Source organism: Macaca mulatta, chromosome 4, assembly GCF_049350105.2.
Source record: "Macaca mulatta isolate MMU2019108-1 chromosome 4, T2T-MMU8v2.0, whole genome shotgun sequence".
NCBI classification, from domain to species: Eukaryota; Metazoa; Chordata; class Mammalia; order Primates; family Cercopithecidae; genus Macaca; species Macaca mulatta.
Genome location: NC_133409.1, coordinates 109,693,472 through 109,707,638, shown reverse-complemented (window position 1 = coordinate 109,707,638; position 14,167 = coordinate 109,693,472). Strand labels below are relative to the sequence as shown.

The 14,167-nt window shown below is 39.1% G+C and overlaps 1 protein-coding gene across 2 annotated transcripts in view; it reads right to left on the bottom strand.

Moving 5' to 3' along the window:
• IMPG1 (interphotoreceptor matrix proteoglycan 1) overlaps window positions 1–14,167 on the bottom strand; it is a 146,052-nt gene that overhangs the window by 112,012 nt on the left and 19,873 nt on the right. The window contains exon 2 of one of the 2 annotated variants that reach the window (XM_001113655.5): window positions 1,496–1,729. The exons of the other annotated variant lie outside the window; for it this stretch is intronic. Coding sequence (XP_001113655.3) covers window positions 1,496–1,729 — 234 coding nt within the window. The remainder of the gene's footprint in view (window positions 1–1,495; window positions 1,730–14,167) is intronic. 2 annotated transcript variants of the gene reach the window in all.

Here is a 14,167-nt window from a genome sequence, read left to right as displayed (position 1 = left end):
TGATGCAAACACTATATGTACGTCCATCCCTGAGCAAACGATATGGAATTTACCAGGGTCATTATCTGATCAATGTGTAGGCACACTTGAAATTAGTAATTTAGGCATGTCAGTGTCTTTTCTCTATTTTCCCAATGGGCTCTTTGTGTTCTGTGTACACCAACAAGCATTGGCTAGTACCTGCTCTGTGGAGATGCTCTTCTATGACCTCAGAATAGTAATATAGTGCCCTTGATTTTCTATAGTGAGAGTCTTCTTTCAGACTATGATCCAGTACTTTTCACTTTTCTATGGGTGTGGCTTCTTTCAGAAAGTGAATATCTTTTTACTTCCACAGAAAATGAGACACATGAGGAACAATAGACTTGATATTTTTGAGACTGTTAGTTAATTATGCTTCCAAAACCCAATAAGAACTCTTCAGATTAATTTAACCCCGACACATCTAACAGAAATAGACATCCAAGAAGTTTTCTGGATGTTAGCATTATGAAATGGGTACTCAGTTGTCATAGTGTACAACACATCACAGGCTGGAATTGAACCAGCTTGCTCTAGTAGATGGGCTTTAAATAAAGCAGGGTGGCTCTGCTTTTTGGAATGGAAGCAAACATCTAGTGTGATCAAGGTAGAAATCAGTAAAACTCAACTTTCGCATGTAAGACAATTGAATTTAGGACTCAGAGAGACAAGATATTCTGCATTGTTTGGAGCCACCTGGGGAATTTTAATAGTAGCGACCAAAGATTTGTTTTTTTCTTTTAAAAAAGAAGCCATGAGAGTTTTGTCATCCATAGTTAGTTGGTGAAAAGGATAGTCACTGATGGCTGCGCTGTGATTAATGGTTTCTGGGAATGCCATCAGAATCTTCTTAAGCAGTCTTGGGGTAAAAAGTGGACTGTAACTCTGCTAGAAACCACTGTAATTGTGTTGTAAATTCTGCTAACACTCCCGCATTCTATCTTGGTAACCACTCTTAATTTGTTTCTCCTCTGCACTTCAACTGCCTCTAGGTTTCCAAACTTTAAAGTTTCTGCTGGATCATCAATACACTAACTTATAAGAGGATCTGGATTGTAATGTTGCTTTTGAAAAATAAAATCTTAAGTCATAAATCAATTTGCTTAGATCCCTGACATTGCAATCATCCTGTGCTTCTTACTCATATGAACAACATTAAAATGCAATATTGAGCATTGGCAAAAATAAAAAAATAAAGGGGTAAAATCTGGATGCCAAGGTTTTCTGGTGATTTATAAATGCCCTTTTGGTTCTATGCTGCACAAGATATTACTTTAAACCATAAGAGCTGATATCTACCATAGTTTTGAATGTTTATTATTCATTACTATCAGATTACCACTAGGTTGATTTTTATAATTCTTGTGGCTAAATGACAGACCTGGAAGTTTTAGGCTAAAGACAACCTATGGATGAATGAAAGGGAAGGGATGGAAATAACACAAGGCTAAACAGGTTTCACCTCTTTCCTTACCTCTCAATCTATAATAAGCTTGAAGACTGGCTAAAATCTGTTTCATGGATTCCTGTGGACAGACTTTAACCCCCGTTGGGAAAAATGCGGATCTTTTTGTTCGATGCTTTGCCAAATCGAATATTCGTCTCATAGTTGACATTTTGTACATTTTTTCAGTACTTTCAGTTGTTTCATTTCTTGGGGGATTGTCTATGTCTTTAGTTTCAGAATGGTATATGTTAATGGAGATATCTGTAAAAGAAAGATTGATATCCTGGTGAATATATACATTTATGTGATATATGTGACATATATGGATAAATGACTGAAATAAACTGAAAATTACAATCCTCTAGTTTATGAAATTTCTACCTTGGTGCAACTGCTAAACGTAATATTCCAAATGACAAGGCATTTTCAGAAATAAGGGAATAGTATAATGAGCTGATCAAGCGTATTTTTAAAGAGCCAATGTCTCAAATCATCTTGCCTTTAGGAACTGCCAAATATTGAAACCATTTCCCACACATCTTTCTAAAAATCACTCCCCACTTAGCACTCAAGCCTCTCAGGAGATGTCTCTTATGATAGATAATATAATTCAAGCAGGGAATGATATAGCATTGCGGTGCCCAGAGGTGTACTGTTGATGAGGAAGTGGAGTGCTTCTAAAAACCTAGGGGAAAAAGGCAGCAAAATAACCTTCCTCCCTATGAGTGGCAGCCCTAGGAATTCTGTATGGGCAGGGCTCAGAGCATGGCAATTTGGCTGAAAGTGGGTTGGAGCAAGGACGTATCTTAGAGTTGTATTTACAGTGCAAGCTTTGCCGTTTCATGAAGTATGGTGAGAGGAAGGATGAAGGGGGAGGATGCCAAGGGGCAGGCTGGCAGAGAATGTAACTCTCTTCTAAGCCATTTCATCCTGCTGGCATGGCTGGTATCTATTAGGGTTAGGTCTAGACTGCATTTTTAACTTTCTGGACCTCTCATAATAATAACTTAGATTCATCAAACACTTTTTAATTTTGAATTTTTATATGTATTATCTCATAGCCTCACAAAAGCTTTACTACATAGGTGAAACAGATATCATTTTTCTCAGTTCATCAGCGTTTAGGGTACTGAGGCTCAGAGTGGCAGTGTGTGTTAACAGTGTAGTGAGATCTAAGTTACACATAAATGTGAAAGACAGACCTAGGTTTTGATGTTGGGTTTGGGAGAAAAAGAGAGAGAGGGGAAGAGAGGGTGGCAGAGAATGTTAACAGTGTAGTCAGATCTCAATTATTCCTCCTCTACTCCATCTCTTTCCTTTTATCCATTCTACCTTTAAAAAAAATTATTGATGAAAAATTGGGACCTCTTACTATGGCCTCTTGAGACTCCCAACATGTGGTTTATAGAGACTTATAATCCCATTTTACTAGGGAAGGCTCTCAAACCCATATCTCGTGAAATGTGATAAAAGGGGAATCCAAGCAGGATAGCTGAAGAGCAATTCGAATCTTTTTGCAAAGCATGAAAGTCCCTCAGTATTGTAGAGGGTGGAGAAAGTCCATCTGGGAACACATGTTCCTGTCACTTTGAGAAGTCTCAGAGTGCCCTGTGTTAGCCTTGGGCAGAGGTACATTCTTAGGAAAGAATCTCCAGGAAGGGAGGAAATTTACAGTTTAATTGGCTTACCCAGCGACACACTAGACCCATAAATCATAATCTCTGAGTAGAATATGGGCATCAGCAATTTTTGAAGATCCTTGGGTAATTTCAATAGGCAGGTTTGGGAATCACTGTTCTATAGATCTACTAAGATGCTTCCACATGAAGAATCAAGAGGGGTGCCTCTCAAACTGGCTTACACAGTAAGAAAGTTATCACCTCCAAAAGACAGCCAGAGGCAGGGAATGCCTGGTGGAAATGGAGGTCTGGCTCTGACTTGTCTGCTTCTGTCCCTTCATGTGGTGATATCATCCACGGGCAGGCTTCCATCAAATTCCCCTGATGATGGCCAGCAGCACTGGATCACCACCTTGACTCTCATTCATGTTGAAAAATAGCCTTTCCCTTAGGTCTGGCTGACTTAGACCATGTTCCTGGAGCAAGACCAGTTGCAAGGGATATGCCAGTGCTGTCAGCTTGATCTGAATAATTACAGAGCAGGAAACTGGGATTACTTGAAGTGGCTCATTCTAACCACAGAGTTGGAACCAGTTTTTCCTGAGTCAAAATGACTGCATGGCGAAGTGAAAGGTGCCCATTCAATCTAGGGGCAAAGTGCAAAAGAGGGATGGGAGCCGAGCACACAGCTGTTAGTACCCATTACAGTTAGTAAAATGTGATTTTTTGTTTAGGAATGTTAATTTTAATAATCCTTTCAAGCAGTTTATAGATTGCAATAAACTTGTCATAGTAAAAAGTAAGTTTTTGTTATATTTGAATTGCCATTTAGAATGGAAGACAAAGCTGCCTCATTGGGTACTTCTAAGTCTAGGCAGTGTAACACAGACCATATTTAGGGAGGCTGTGCCCCTATATGCTTGCCCTTCTCCATTCTTCTCACTGTGCCTGCCTGTAATGTGTGGGGTCTTGCTATCGGGCTGGTCCTGTTCTGTACCTCGTCATCACCACAGTCTTTGGTCCTTTGGGGCTGGTCCTGTTCTGTACCTCGTCATCACCACAGTCCTTGGTCCTTTGGGGCTGGTCCTATTCTTACTATCTAATGCTATGCCCTGTAGAACTCTCTGAGTAACTTGGCTTGGGAAGAGTATCTACTCCACCCTTGCTCTGGGAACAGTGTTACTGTCCTGGAATTTTTTCCAGGTGGATCCTTTTGGATCCTAACACTTTGCTCATATCCAGGCTCGCTGACAGAGATCCTATTTGATATGAATCTTTAGGTTTCATCCTATCAGGGTAGGTAACTTTGACTTGGGAAGGGTATCTACTCTACCCTGGCTCTGGGAACAATGTTGCTGTCCTGGAATTTTTCCCAGGTGGATCCCTGTGGATCCTAACACTTTGTTTATATGCAGGTTCACTGACAGAGATCCTATTTGATATGGGTCTTTAGGTTTCATCCTATCAGGGTAGGTACAGAAGCGGGGGTGAGAGGGTCACAGAGTTGCCCTGTTTCTCAGCACTTCCAAGAGCTCCCACCTTTCCCTTTCCCCTAGTAGGGTCAGTATTTCCCCGTTCTCCACACGTCAGCAAGTCCACACAGCTAGGGGTCTACAAGGGCAAATTAGGGTAATATGAATCCATTTGCCTGGGATACCCCAGTTTGTAGCTGTTATCCTTTCATTCTCAAATGTGTCCCTGTTTGGGAAATAAATTATAAGGTCACCCGGTTTTAAATATCTCCTGCTGGAGGAGACCCGAGACAAATACTTTACAAATGGTTGTTTCTTTCCTCTAGGAAGTACCATGTTTCACTTTTGAATATCTCCCCTTAACAAATTCCTTCCTTTGGGTTGAAAATTACTTTCTGATAACTTTCACATATCAGTCCCATTTCTGCCCTCTGGTGCAGCAAACCCCAAGATACAACTACTTCCATAAACACTTCCTCATCTTTTTCCTATTTTAGGTTCTCTTGGCTGAACAAACAACCTCCATTTTTTTTTTTTTTTTTGGTATCACACAAATATTAGATACCTTGACTACTCTGTTTCTGTGACACAAAACCAACCACAGAGAACCCCCTTTGATGATGCTATAGCTCGGGCTGGGATTAGAATCTTTTGTTTATGCCTCTGCCCCATCCTCACTAGAGACGAGGTGAGAGATCAGAAACTTAGGGTCACCTGAATCCAAGGATGTTTGTAGGACAGGCCACAGTGACAAGGTCTGTTTGTTATGGATTTCAATGAAATAAAAAGAGCTGATAGTTGTTGGAGCTAACGAAAGCACTTTTGAGTAAGGCAATTAGACCAGATCAGATTCTGTTCTCCAGTGCTGCATAAATTGTAATGTTGATACTGAACTGAACTTTTAAAGATTCTTTGCGTCACTTTTGCGAGTTTGATATTTTTGGTGTATGTAAGTACTTGAAAAGAGGAGGTGAAAATTTAATGAGAATGAATTGATAGTTGGAAGACTTGCTACACAATAGAGTATATTTAATAAAAGACTGGAAACGTTTTTGAGGCAGGAAATCTCTAAGATGGTGACAAAATGAGTGTAACCTACATGATGATGAATTGGCTGCCATCAACAACTGTTTCTGAATGAAATTAGAGTTACAAAGAGAAGGGCAAAGTGATTTCAGAAAAAAAAAACACCTTCACTTTGAGTTGAAAATTACTTTCTGATAACTTCCATATATCAGTCCTATTTCTGCCCTCTGGTATAGCAAACACCACGCTACAGCTACTTCCGTAAACACTTCCTCATATTTTCCCTACTTTAGGTAGTTCTAAAAAGAGTATTGGAGTAAAATAATATTAGAACAGTTTAATTAAATAAATTATGAATTAAGAAAAAAATACAATTGTACTATTTTAAATTATAGATTAAACACTAGGAAAATGACATTTAAGCCAATGGTTTCGGAAATAGTAATATCATTGAATAAAGAAAAGACAGAAATGGAAAGTAATACATTTGAATATTCAGAACTTCTAAATATAGATGAGGAACAGCTGTAATACGCATGGTGTTTACTTTCTGAATTTAGCTTAAATATGTTCATTACTTATGAAAGAAAAAGGTAGTAGCAACACAAATCATATAATGTCACTCAACTATTCAAAATGTTTTCATAGAACCAATGGTATACAGGGCCTGGAGCTGTCACTTACTAGTTGTATAATGTGGGTGTACTTGACATCCAAGTACATCCTGAGTTTCCTCATCTATAAAATGGGGAATAATAATACCTCCCTTACAGGGTTTCTGTGAAATTAAATGAGTTATAACATGGGCAGCATCTAAAACAGTGTAAGACACAGTGTAAGTGCTCAATAAAAACTCCTTTATCAGACAATCGAGGCATTCCACTTGTTGGTACCACTCTTCCTTTCTTTACTCTCTCTCTCTCTTTTTTTTTTTTAGTAAGATCTCTAAAGCTTTATTCAAAATGTTCATTAGTCAGTAGAATAACATTTTAGAAATCAGTGAAAACCTGTACCTACGAAAATTATGAAATAAAATACCAGCAAGAGCATGAAATCACACAGTGTAAAATTAGACATATTTAGAACTGGTTTGTGGGAAAAATGCAGCTCACAAGTTTTCTTAATATGTCATGGATTAAATACAGTATTTTCGTTACCAGCATAGCTTGGTTCTTATTCCCACTCTGCCCCTACCACTCTTCCGTTTGAACACACCCTTCACTGTGCGAATCCTCAGCCCTCAGACAGGACTATGTCTATGCCCTGAAGTTTTCCTGCTTCCACACTGCAGTGCTCATCTCGTGTTTGTCTTTCATATGGGAGGCGCTTTGTTGTTTTCCTACTTTTCCTTTAAGAGCTAGTGAAATGTTACATTCTCCACTATGCTTTCTCAGATCCCACATTCAGGATTCTTTCATTGCTCCCTCCTGTTCCTCCAGGGTGGTTCACATCTCTATGGCATTCACTGATGCACCTGTATTCATTAAGTGACTACTGTTTCAGGTCCACTATGGCACATAGCTGTAAATGAGGTAAACAAAAGCTATGAAACTTGTATTGTAGTGCTTCCTTTATCCTGTCTTGAATACTAATTTGTTGTAAATATGAGCTTCTCCCTTTAGACTGCAAATACCTTTGGGATCTGTATTGTAGTCTTGCCCTCCCCTCTCCAATTCACCTTGGCTCTTGCCTAGTACAATGTTTTGTACATGACAGAGATGCAATACATATTAATTAAGTGAATTAATGAAAAATGTGTGTGGAAATATTCATGGGATTTTTAGAATATATGTATGAATTAGATTTGTTTTAAAAACCATTAGACTATGAAAAAATGTTTCATGTCTTGCCCACCTCCATTATTGCAACTCCTCTTTGAAATTTCTGTCCCCTTTTTAAGGGTCTAATATCGGAGGCTTAGGACACAGTCATCTTATTAAAGATAATATCCTAAGTGAAAAGGCAAATAAAAATTCTTTTGTGAATAAATACCAAAAGACCAGAAAAGAGATGGTTTATGTATAAAGTATATTTTAGTACAATCTGCATTCCCAGACACTTTCAATCTTTCCATAAATAAATAGTCAGTGGAACCAATTAAATATGTGGAGATCAATGAGGAAGAATATCATTATTACCTGGCTCTTGAGGATGACAACTTGCTTGCCACTCAGTTATTGTACTTGACAGGCAAAACCAGAATCATAGTTAAATTCAACCTGCTGCCTACACCTTACCTGAATCTTTGTATAGTTGATCATGGCTGGAGAAAAACAAGCATTGGAACTCATTTAAATTTATGATCCTTAAGTAAGATCACATTATATTTCTCTGGTCCAATTCAGTTTTGTACTCTCCTGGAGAGCTACACACTTTTCTCAGATTTCTGGTACCTTCTTGCTGATTCTTGCTCTTAGCTGATTAGTTTGCTTCACATTTTACCGAGAACAAGAGGAGCCAGAAGAGAACTTCCCAAGCATCCAGCACTGCATCTGCTCACTGCTCACTGGCTGCATCTGTGCTCATGGTCTATGCTTTGCCTCCTGTGACTATTTGATGATTGGTCTGTGCTCCTACTTAAGAGCCACTCTCCACTTAGGCACCAGGTTCCCTCCTTTTTCACCTTTCAAGAACGTTCTTCCAGAAACTCTTCTCTAACTTTCCTACATCATTATTTTCCCTTTTTCTACTGGATTATTTCTAGAAGCACACAAATATCCTATTATTTTACCTTCTATTAAAAGAATCCTCTCTCTGTAGCATGTTTCCTCCAGATACTAGCTCATTTTTCTATTTACACTGACAGCAAAACTCTTTAAAAAGACCTGTCTTTTCAGTGTGGCAATTCCTCAAAGAACTAAGGACAGAAATACCATTTGATCCAGCAGTCCCATTACTGCATATGCCCAAAGGAATATAAAGCATTCTGTTATAAAGGCATATGCATGCGTATGTTCATTGTAGTATTGTTCATAATAGCAAATACATGGAATCAACCTAATGCCCATCAATGATAGACAGGATAAAGAAAATGTGGTACTCATACACCATGGAATACTATACAGCCATAAAAAAGAATGAATTTATGTCCTTTGCAGGGACATGGGTGAAGCTGGAGGCCATTATTCTTAGCAAAGTAATACAGGAACAGAAAACAAAACACTGCATGTTATAAGTGGAAGTTAAATGATGAGAACACATGGATACATAGAGGGGAACAACACACACTGGGGCCTATCAGAGAGTGGAGGGTGGTTGGAAGGAGAGGATCAGAAAAAATAACTATTGGGTACTAGGCTTAACAGCTGAGTGATGAAAATATAATCTATACACCAAACCTCCATGACACAGTTTTCTGATATAATGAACCTGCACATTTACCCCTGCACTTAAAAGTTAAAATAAAAAAAGATTTGTCTTTCCCTCCTTTTCCAAGACAAAAGGAGGGAAGATCTTCCTAGTGAGTGAAGATTTCCTCTGATACCACAGGCATATATACCAATACCTGTCCCCTACCTTTACTCTCTCTCTCTCTCTGTCTCTCTCTCTTTCATTCTCTTTATATTTCAGTATTTATGATGTGCTCATAGAGCCTGGTGTATTCAACGTGTGAATATGACCCTTCACCAGAAGGTGTGACTAGCTAACACACAATATACAGAAAGTGACCGTAAACTATAGCTCCACTGATCCCTTCTCTGAATTTGGATATTGACATTTGTTGATGGGGGAGGTGGTGAGGGTGGTGGTTTTGTAACAAAACAGACAATTTGGGAAAAGGCAGGGATTTAGCATAGTAGAATGGGCTCCTTTGAGCTGGGAGGTTCTTATGAAAGACCTGGCAGGTAGAAAGTATTTAGATGGGCATAAAGGAGGACAAGACGTCGATGGGCAGGGAACCTTCTAGCAGGCTAAGAAAAATGGTTGGCACTGAAGGCTTAAGTTGGGGAGGTTGGTGTTCTTTATTTATTTACTTTCCTTTTAAAATTTAGCCACTCTATCCTGGAGCTGACCTAGATTCTGCAACCCAGTGTAATTATGATAATTTTGGAAATTTCTAAATATATGGATAGAGAAACTAAAGGAACAACCACTGAATTTAAACACTTTCAAACATTACTTTATCCCCAAAAACAGGCAAATCTGCCCAAGGATGTGAGTGGCAGTTCTGAAATACTGGGCTTTTGACTCTTTGTTTATTGTTTAAAAATTAGGTTTGGGCCGCCGGGCACAGTGGCTCATGCCTGTAATCCCAGCACTTTGGAGGCTGAGACGGGCGGATCACTTAAAGCCAGGAGTTCGAGACTAGCCTGGTCAGCAAGGTGAAACCCCATGTCTACAAAAAATACAAAAAAAGTTAGCCAGACATGGTGGCACATCCCTGTAATCCCAGCTACTTGGGAGGCTGAGGCAGGAGAATTGCTTGAACCTGGGAGGCAGAGGTTGCAGTGAGCAGAGATTGTGACACTGCACTCCAGCCTGAGCGACAGAGTGAGACTCCTTCAAAAAAAAAAAAAAAAAAAAAAAGTTAGGTTTGGATCACCTAAGCATGTTTATTAGTTAATGTGAAAGCCAGCCCTTTAGTCAAAGTACTATTTTCACTCTAGGTGGAAGGCTGATGGTCATGTGACTGCAGTGTTGACTGGTATCCCTGAAGACATAGGCCACATCATCTCCTTGTCATATCACTGAAGAGTTTATTACTTTTTTCCTTCCAGTACCAAAGTTGGCTTCTAGTCAGGCTGCTTACAAAGTTTCTATTTCGGGCTCAGCTTTGCCTGCAAGTCATTCTCTTTCTTGGTTACATATTCAAGTGGATACTTACCAACCTGTTTGGACCATTCCTCACCAAACTCTCTCTTCTAGAGGAATTTTTTTAAGCTATTTAACCCTGTAGGCATACAGAGGCTTACTGTACACATACAGTGACAATACTAGACATCAGGAATAGGAGAATCAGGTTTTCACGGTAGCATTGCTATGAAAGCAACAGCCATTGGTATAAGCACTTAGCAAACCCATTATGTCTTCCTAGGGGAAAAGGTCTCGATGTCTTAATGAATAAATTAACAGGAGCAGAGACAAAATTTACTGTAATTTCTACAGAACAAAAATCATAATTTGAGGAACAGAACTCTATAGGGAGTAGGTAGGTAACATTTCAGGACCAAATCAATGACTGGAAGTTAAAAAAAAACAACTCACAATTTAATTTTTCTCCAATTTTTCCAACCTTACTAAAAAAAGTGAGGGACCGTGGCCTTTCTGCAAATGCTTCTCTTGTTTGTGATGCATTATCCCTGGGTCCTCCCATTACATTAGTAGATTCTCAATTATACACCTGAGAAATTTTTCCTAAAAAGCAAAGGCAATTAAATACAAATCGTGCTTAACATACCTGAGTATGTATCAACAAATTATGCAGATTTTCTGAATACCTTGTTCAGTCTATCCCAGAATTTTTCCATGGATTTTAAGCATACTGTTTTCTGGGCAATAAAGCAGAGAACAGAGAAGCTTCTATAACTTGCTCTCCCACTTGCCCTCCTACAGGTAGTTCTCAACAAACTTACACAATGCCAGCCCCAATCTGTGGCCTTGGAGGCAAAACTTGTTGGAATAAATGATGCAAAAGGAGATCATAGAAAGTAAGGAAACTTGCAGTTCTTTCTTTTAATGAATTAGGAAGTAAACAGACTCTCACAATAGGCAGCATGCATGCTGATTATCAATAATGCATGGGGTGGATGTTATACCGTTTCCCTCTCTGTAGGTTTTGAAAATTGGATGCCATCACTGTCTTTTTTACCTCCAAAACTAGCCTTTCTTCAGCAGCAGTACTCCCTGCTGAGGATAAAAATCAGCGGTCTCTTCTCTCAAATAATTAGAGTGGTTGCATTATTTTTCTCTTCTTGCAAAAATCAGGTTTAACCATCAGACTTGCTATGTCAGAAGGAAACGGTTAGGACCTTGGCAAAGACTTACAAGCAATAAGAGGTTGCTAGTGCCTACCTTCTATTCCATACATGTACATATGTACTGAGCCCTACCTCATTGCACAATAAAAAGAAAGAAAAAAAAAAAGAAGAACCAAATCTATAGGTGACATATGCACTTCTTGCTGAGGGCCTATGCAGCGTGGTGAGTGGGTAGGAACAGAACTGAAGTTGAAGGGAGAGGTGGAAAAGGAGGTTGCCTTTTTCGTCCCCAAAGGGGATGACCTTCTGAACAGGTGGAATTGCCAGTTGTTAAGGTCTGGTAAATGTCAGGGAGTGAAGAGGTAGGAGTCTAGCAGGGCCATGTTTTCAACTGTACCCTGAACAGAAATGTGTGCAAACTCGTCATCCATCTTAGTAGGGTGAGAGGGCAGGGCATATTGAGGAGAGGAGGAGTGTTCTTTCTCAAAGCTGACTAGTTTCTGTGCCCTGGGAAAGGAGAGAAACACGTCTGAGCTCCTTGTTATGTGGTTGCAAGGAAAGGTAGTACACACTGCCTCCATTTAAGGCGGGAAACCACTTGGTAATGCAGCCTCTCGAATGAGGTACACTAACATTTAGCTGCCAGCTGCAGAGGTACTGTTCCTGCAAATTGAGAACTATATTTCTAGTAATGAGGGAATGCCTTTACTTCTCAAATAGGGGTACAGGCGCTCTCAAGGCATGCAGTACTGTGCCAGGGGTTGTGAGAAACCTTAGGATCAACACATGGCTTCTTCATGGAGTGCTAACTTTACTTTGGCAATTTTAGCAAAACATTTAAAATGTTGAGGACCACCCGAATACGTAAACAAAATCAACAAATCCTTTCTCTACAGATGAGCCAATCTTAAAAAAATATGAGAGTAGGATATTTTTATAAACTGTGATTAATTGTAAAATGTATGATCACTTTGAAAAAGATGGTGACAAGAGTTGGATTAATGCTGAGGTCAAGTTGGAGTAAACAGAATGTGAAACTGAGGTGACAACAGTTATATTAAAATTGTTAGCCAGCTTGGTGAAGGTTTCATACATGGCTGCCTAGTTTTCAGGGGCTGCCACAAATAAACCAGTCCTTTCTCCAGCAGCTGGACTTTTCAGTGCTACTTTTCAGTACCCCTCAAATCACCCTGCAGCCATCTCCTCATGTGTATAGGTTCGGGCCCATTAAGCCACTCCTAATCAACTCATCTTTACATTAACTGAAGTTCAACTAACCTTTTTCACTGTTGTGCCTCCCAGTTCTTAATTATGTGTACTTTTTGGATACAGCTCCATAAGTTTCAGAATGCAGAGTTTAAATAAGTACACAAGTCACTGGTAAGAGAATAAGTGTGGGATTTTACAAGTAAATCCGAGATAGTGATTGCATCTCACAAATGTTAGCACCACTGTACTTTCCAGAGCACTATTACAGCCTAGGTTGACACAAAGATTGGAAACCAAGGGGTTATGCCAGAAAGTGTCAGGTAATGCATGAGCAGGAGGCAGATTCCACCCCTGATATTTGAAACTGACTTGGAGGTGGATGGGGACAAGTTACAAGAATTCACAGAGACCCACTAAGAGCTTATAAAACAAATTCCAAAAAATTCAGGAGGAAGCTAACTTCAGAAGCTGAGGTGTACTGAGGAAACATTAGGGGAAAGGAATGTTGATTTACTTATGGGACATAATGATTTGTGCCAAATATCCACTTTCCTTCTGGTTCCAGCTGTGCTGAGGTGCTGAAATAGAAGGTATTTTTCTTCCTGTGATTGCTAAGAGTGTTACATATTTGGGGGCAAAATTTATATCATTCGATTCTGATTATATCTGAAGTACTTATATCAGAGTCAGCTCTAATTTAGTCCAGCATCTCTGTTTTCTGGAAGTTTGTGCTGTCCACGATTATAATATTACAAACCACACACTGCCCTATGGTTTTACTGCTGTCATGTAAACTTAATCTCGGAGTATGTTGGGAATTCTCAGTAAAGACAATTGCATATATATATATAGATTGTTTGTTGCATATATTACCAAAAATGAATGATATTCTCAAGCAGAGCAGGATTGGAGGAGATCAAACAGTAACAGCTGTATATCTTTGCCTGTTGACTTTCAGATGCATAAGGACCTACAGTTCCCTCAGAAAAGCCAGGTAAACTTCATTCTGGGTACTTGAGGACTGAAGCATAGTAAGAGCACTCTGCCACTGCCTCAATTTGGGCAAATAATTAATTTCTATTTGCTCTAGTTTGTAACTTGAAAAGTAGATAATATTTCCAACACTATAGTTTTTGATTAGTGCTTGCCTATTATGTAGCTGTATTTCAAAAATTAAGTGAGAAAATAGATGTTAGTGTTTCGCAGAGAGCCTGGCACATTGTTACCTGTTTTTATGATCTAGTGCCACTCCATTCTGACGGTTAGGGCTAGGTCTGGTAGGAATTGGATTGCCTGATTTAACAAATAAAAACATAGGACCAAGTCAAATTTAAGCTTCAGATAAATAATGAATATTTTATTTTTCAGTAAAAGTATGTCCCATGGAATATTTGGGACATCGTAGATGTATATGGACAAAATGTTCCTGTTAAAAGACAGAGATCTTCAGACTAC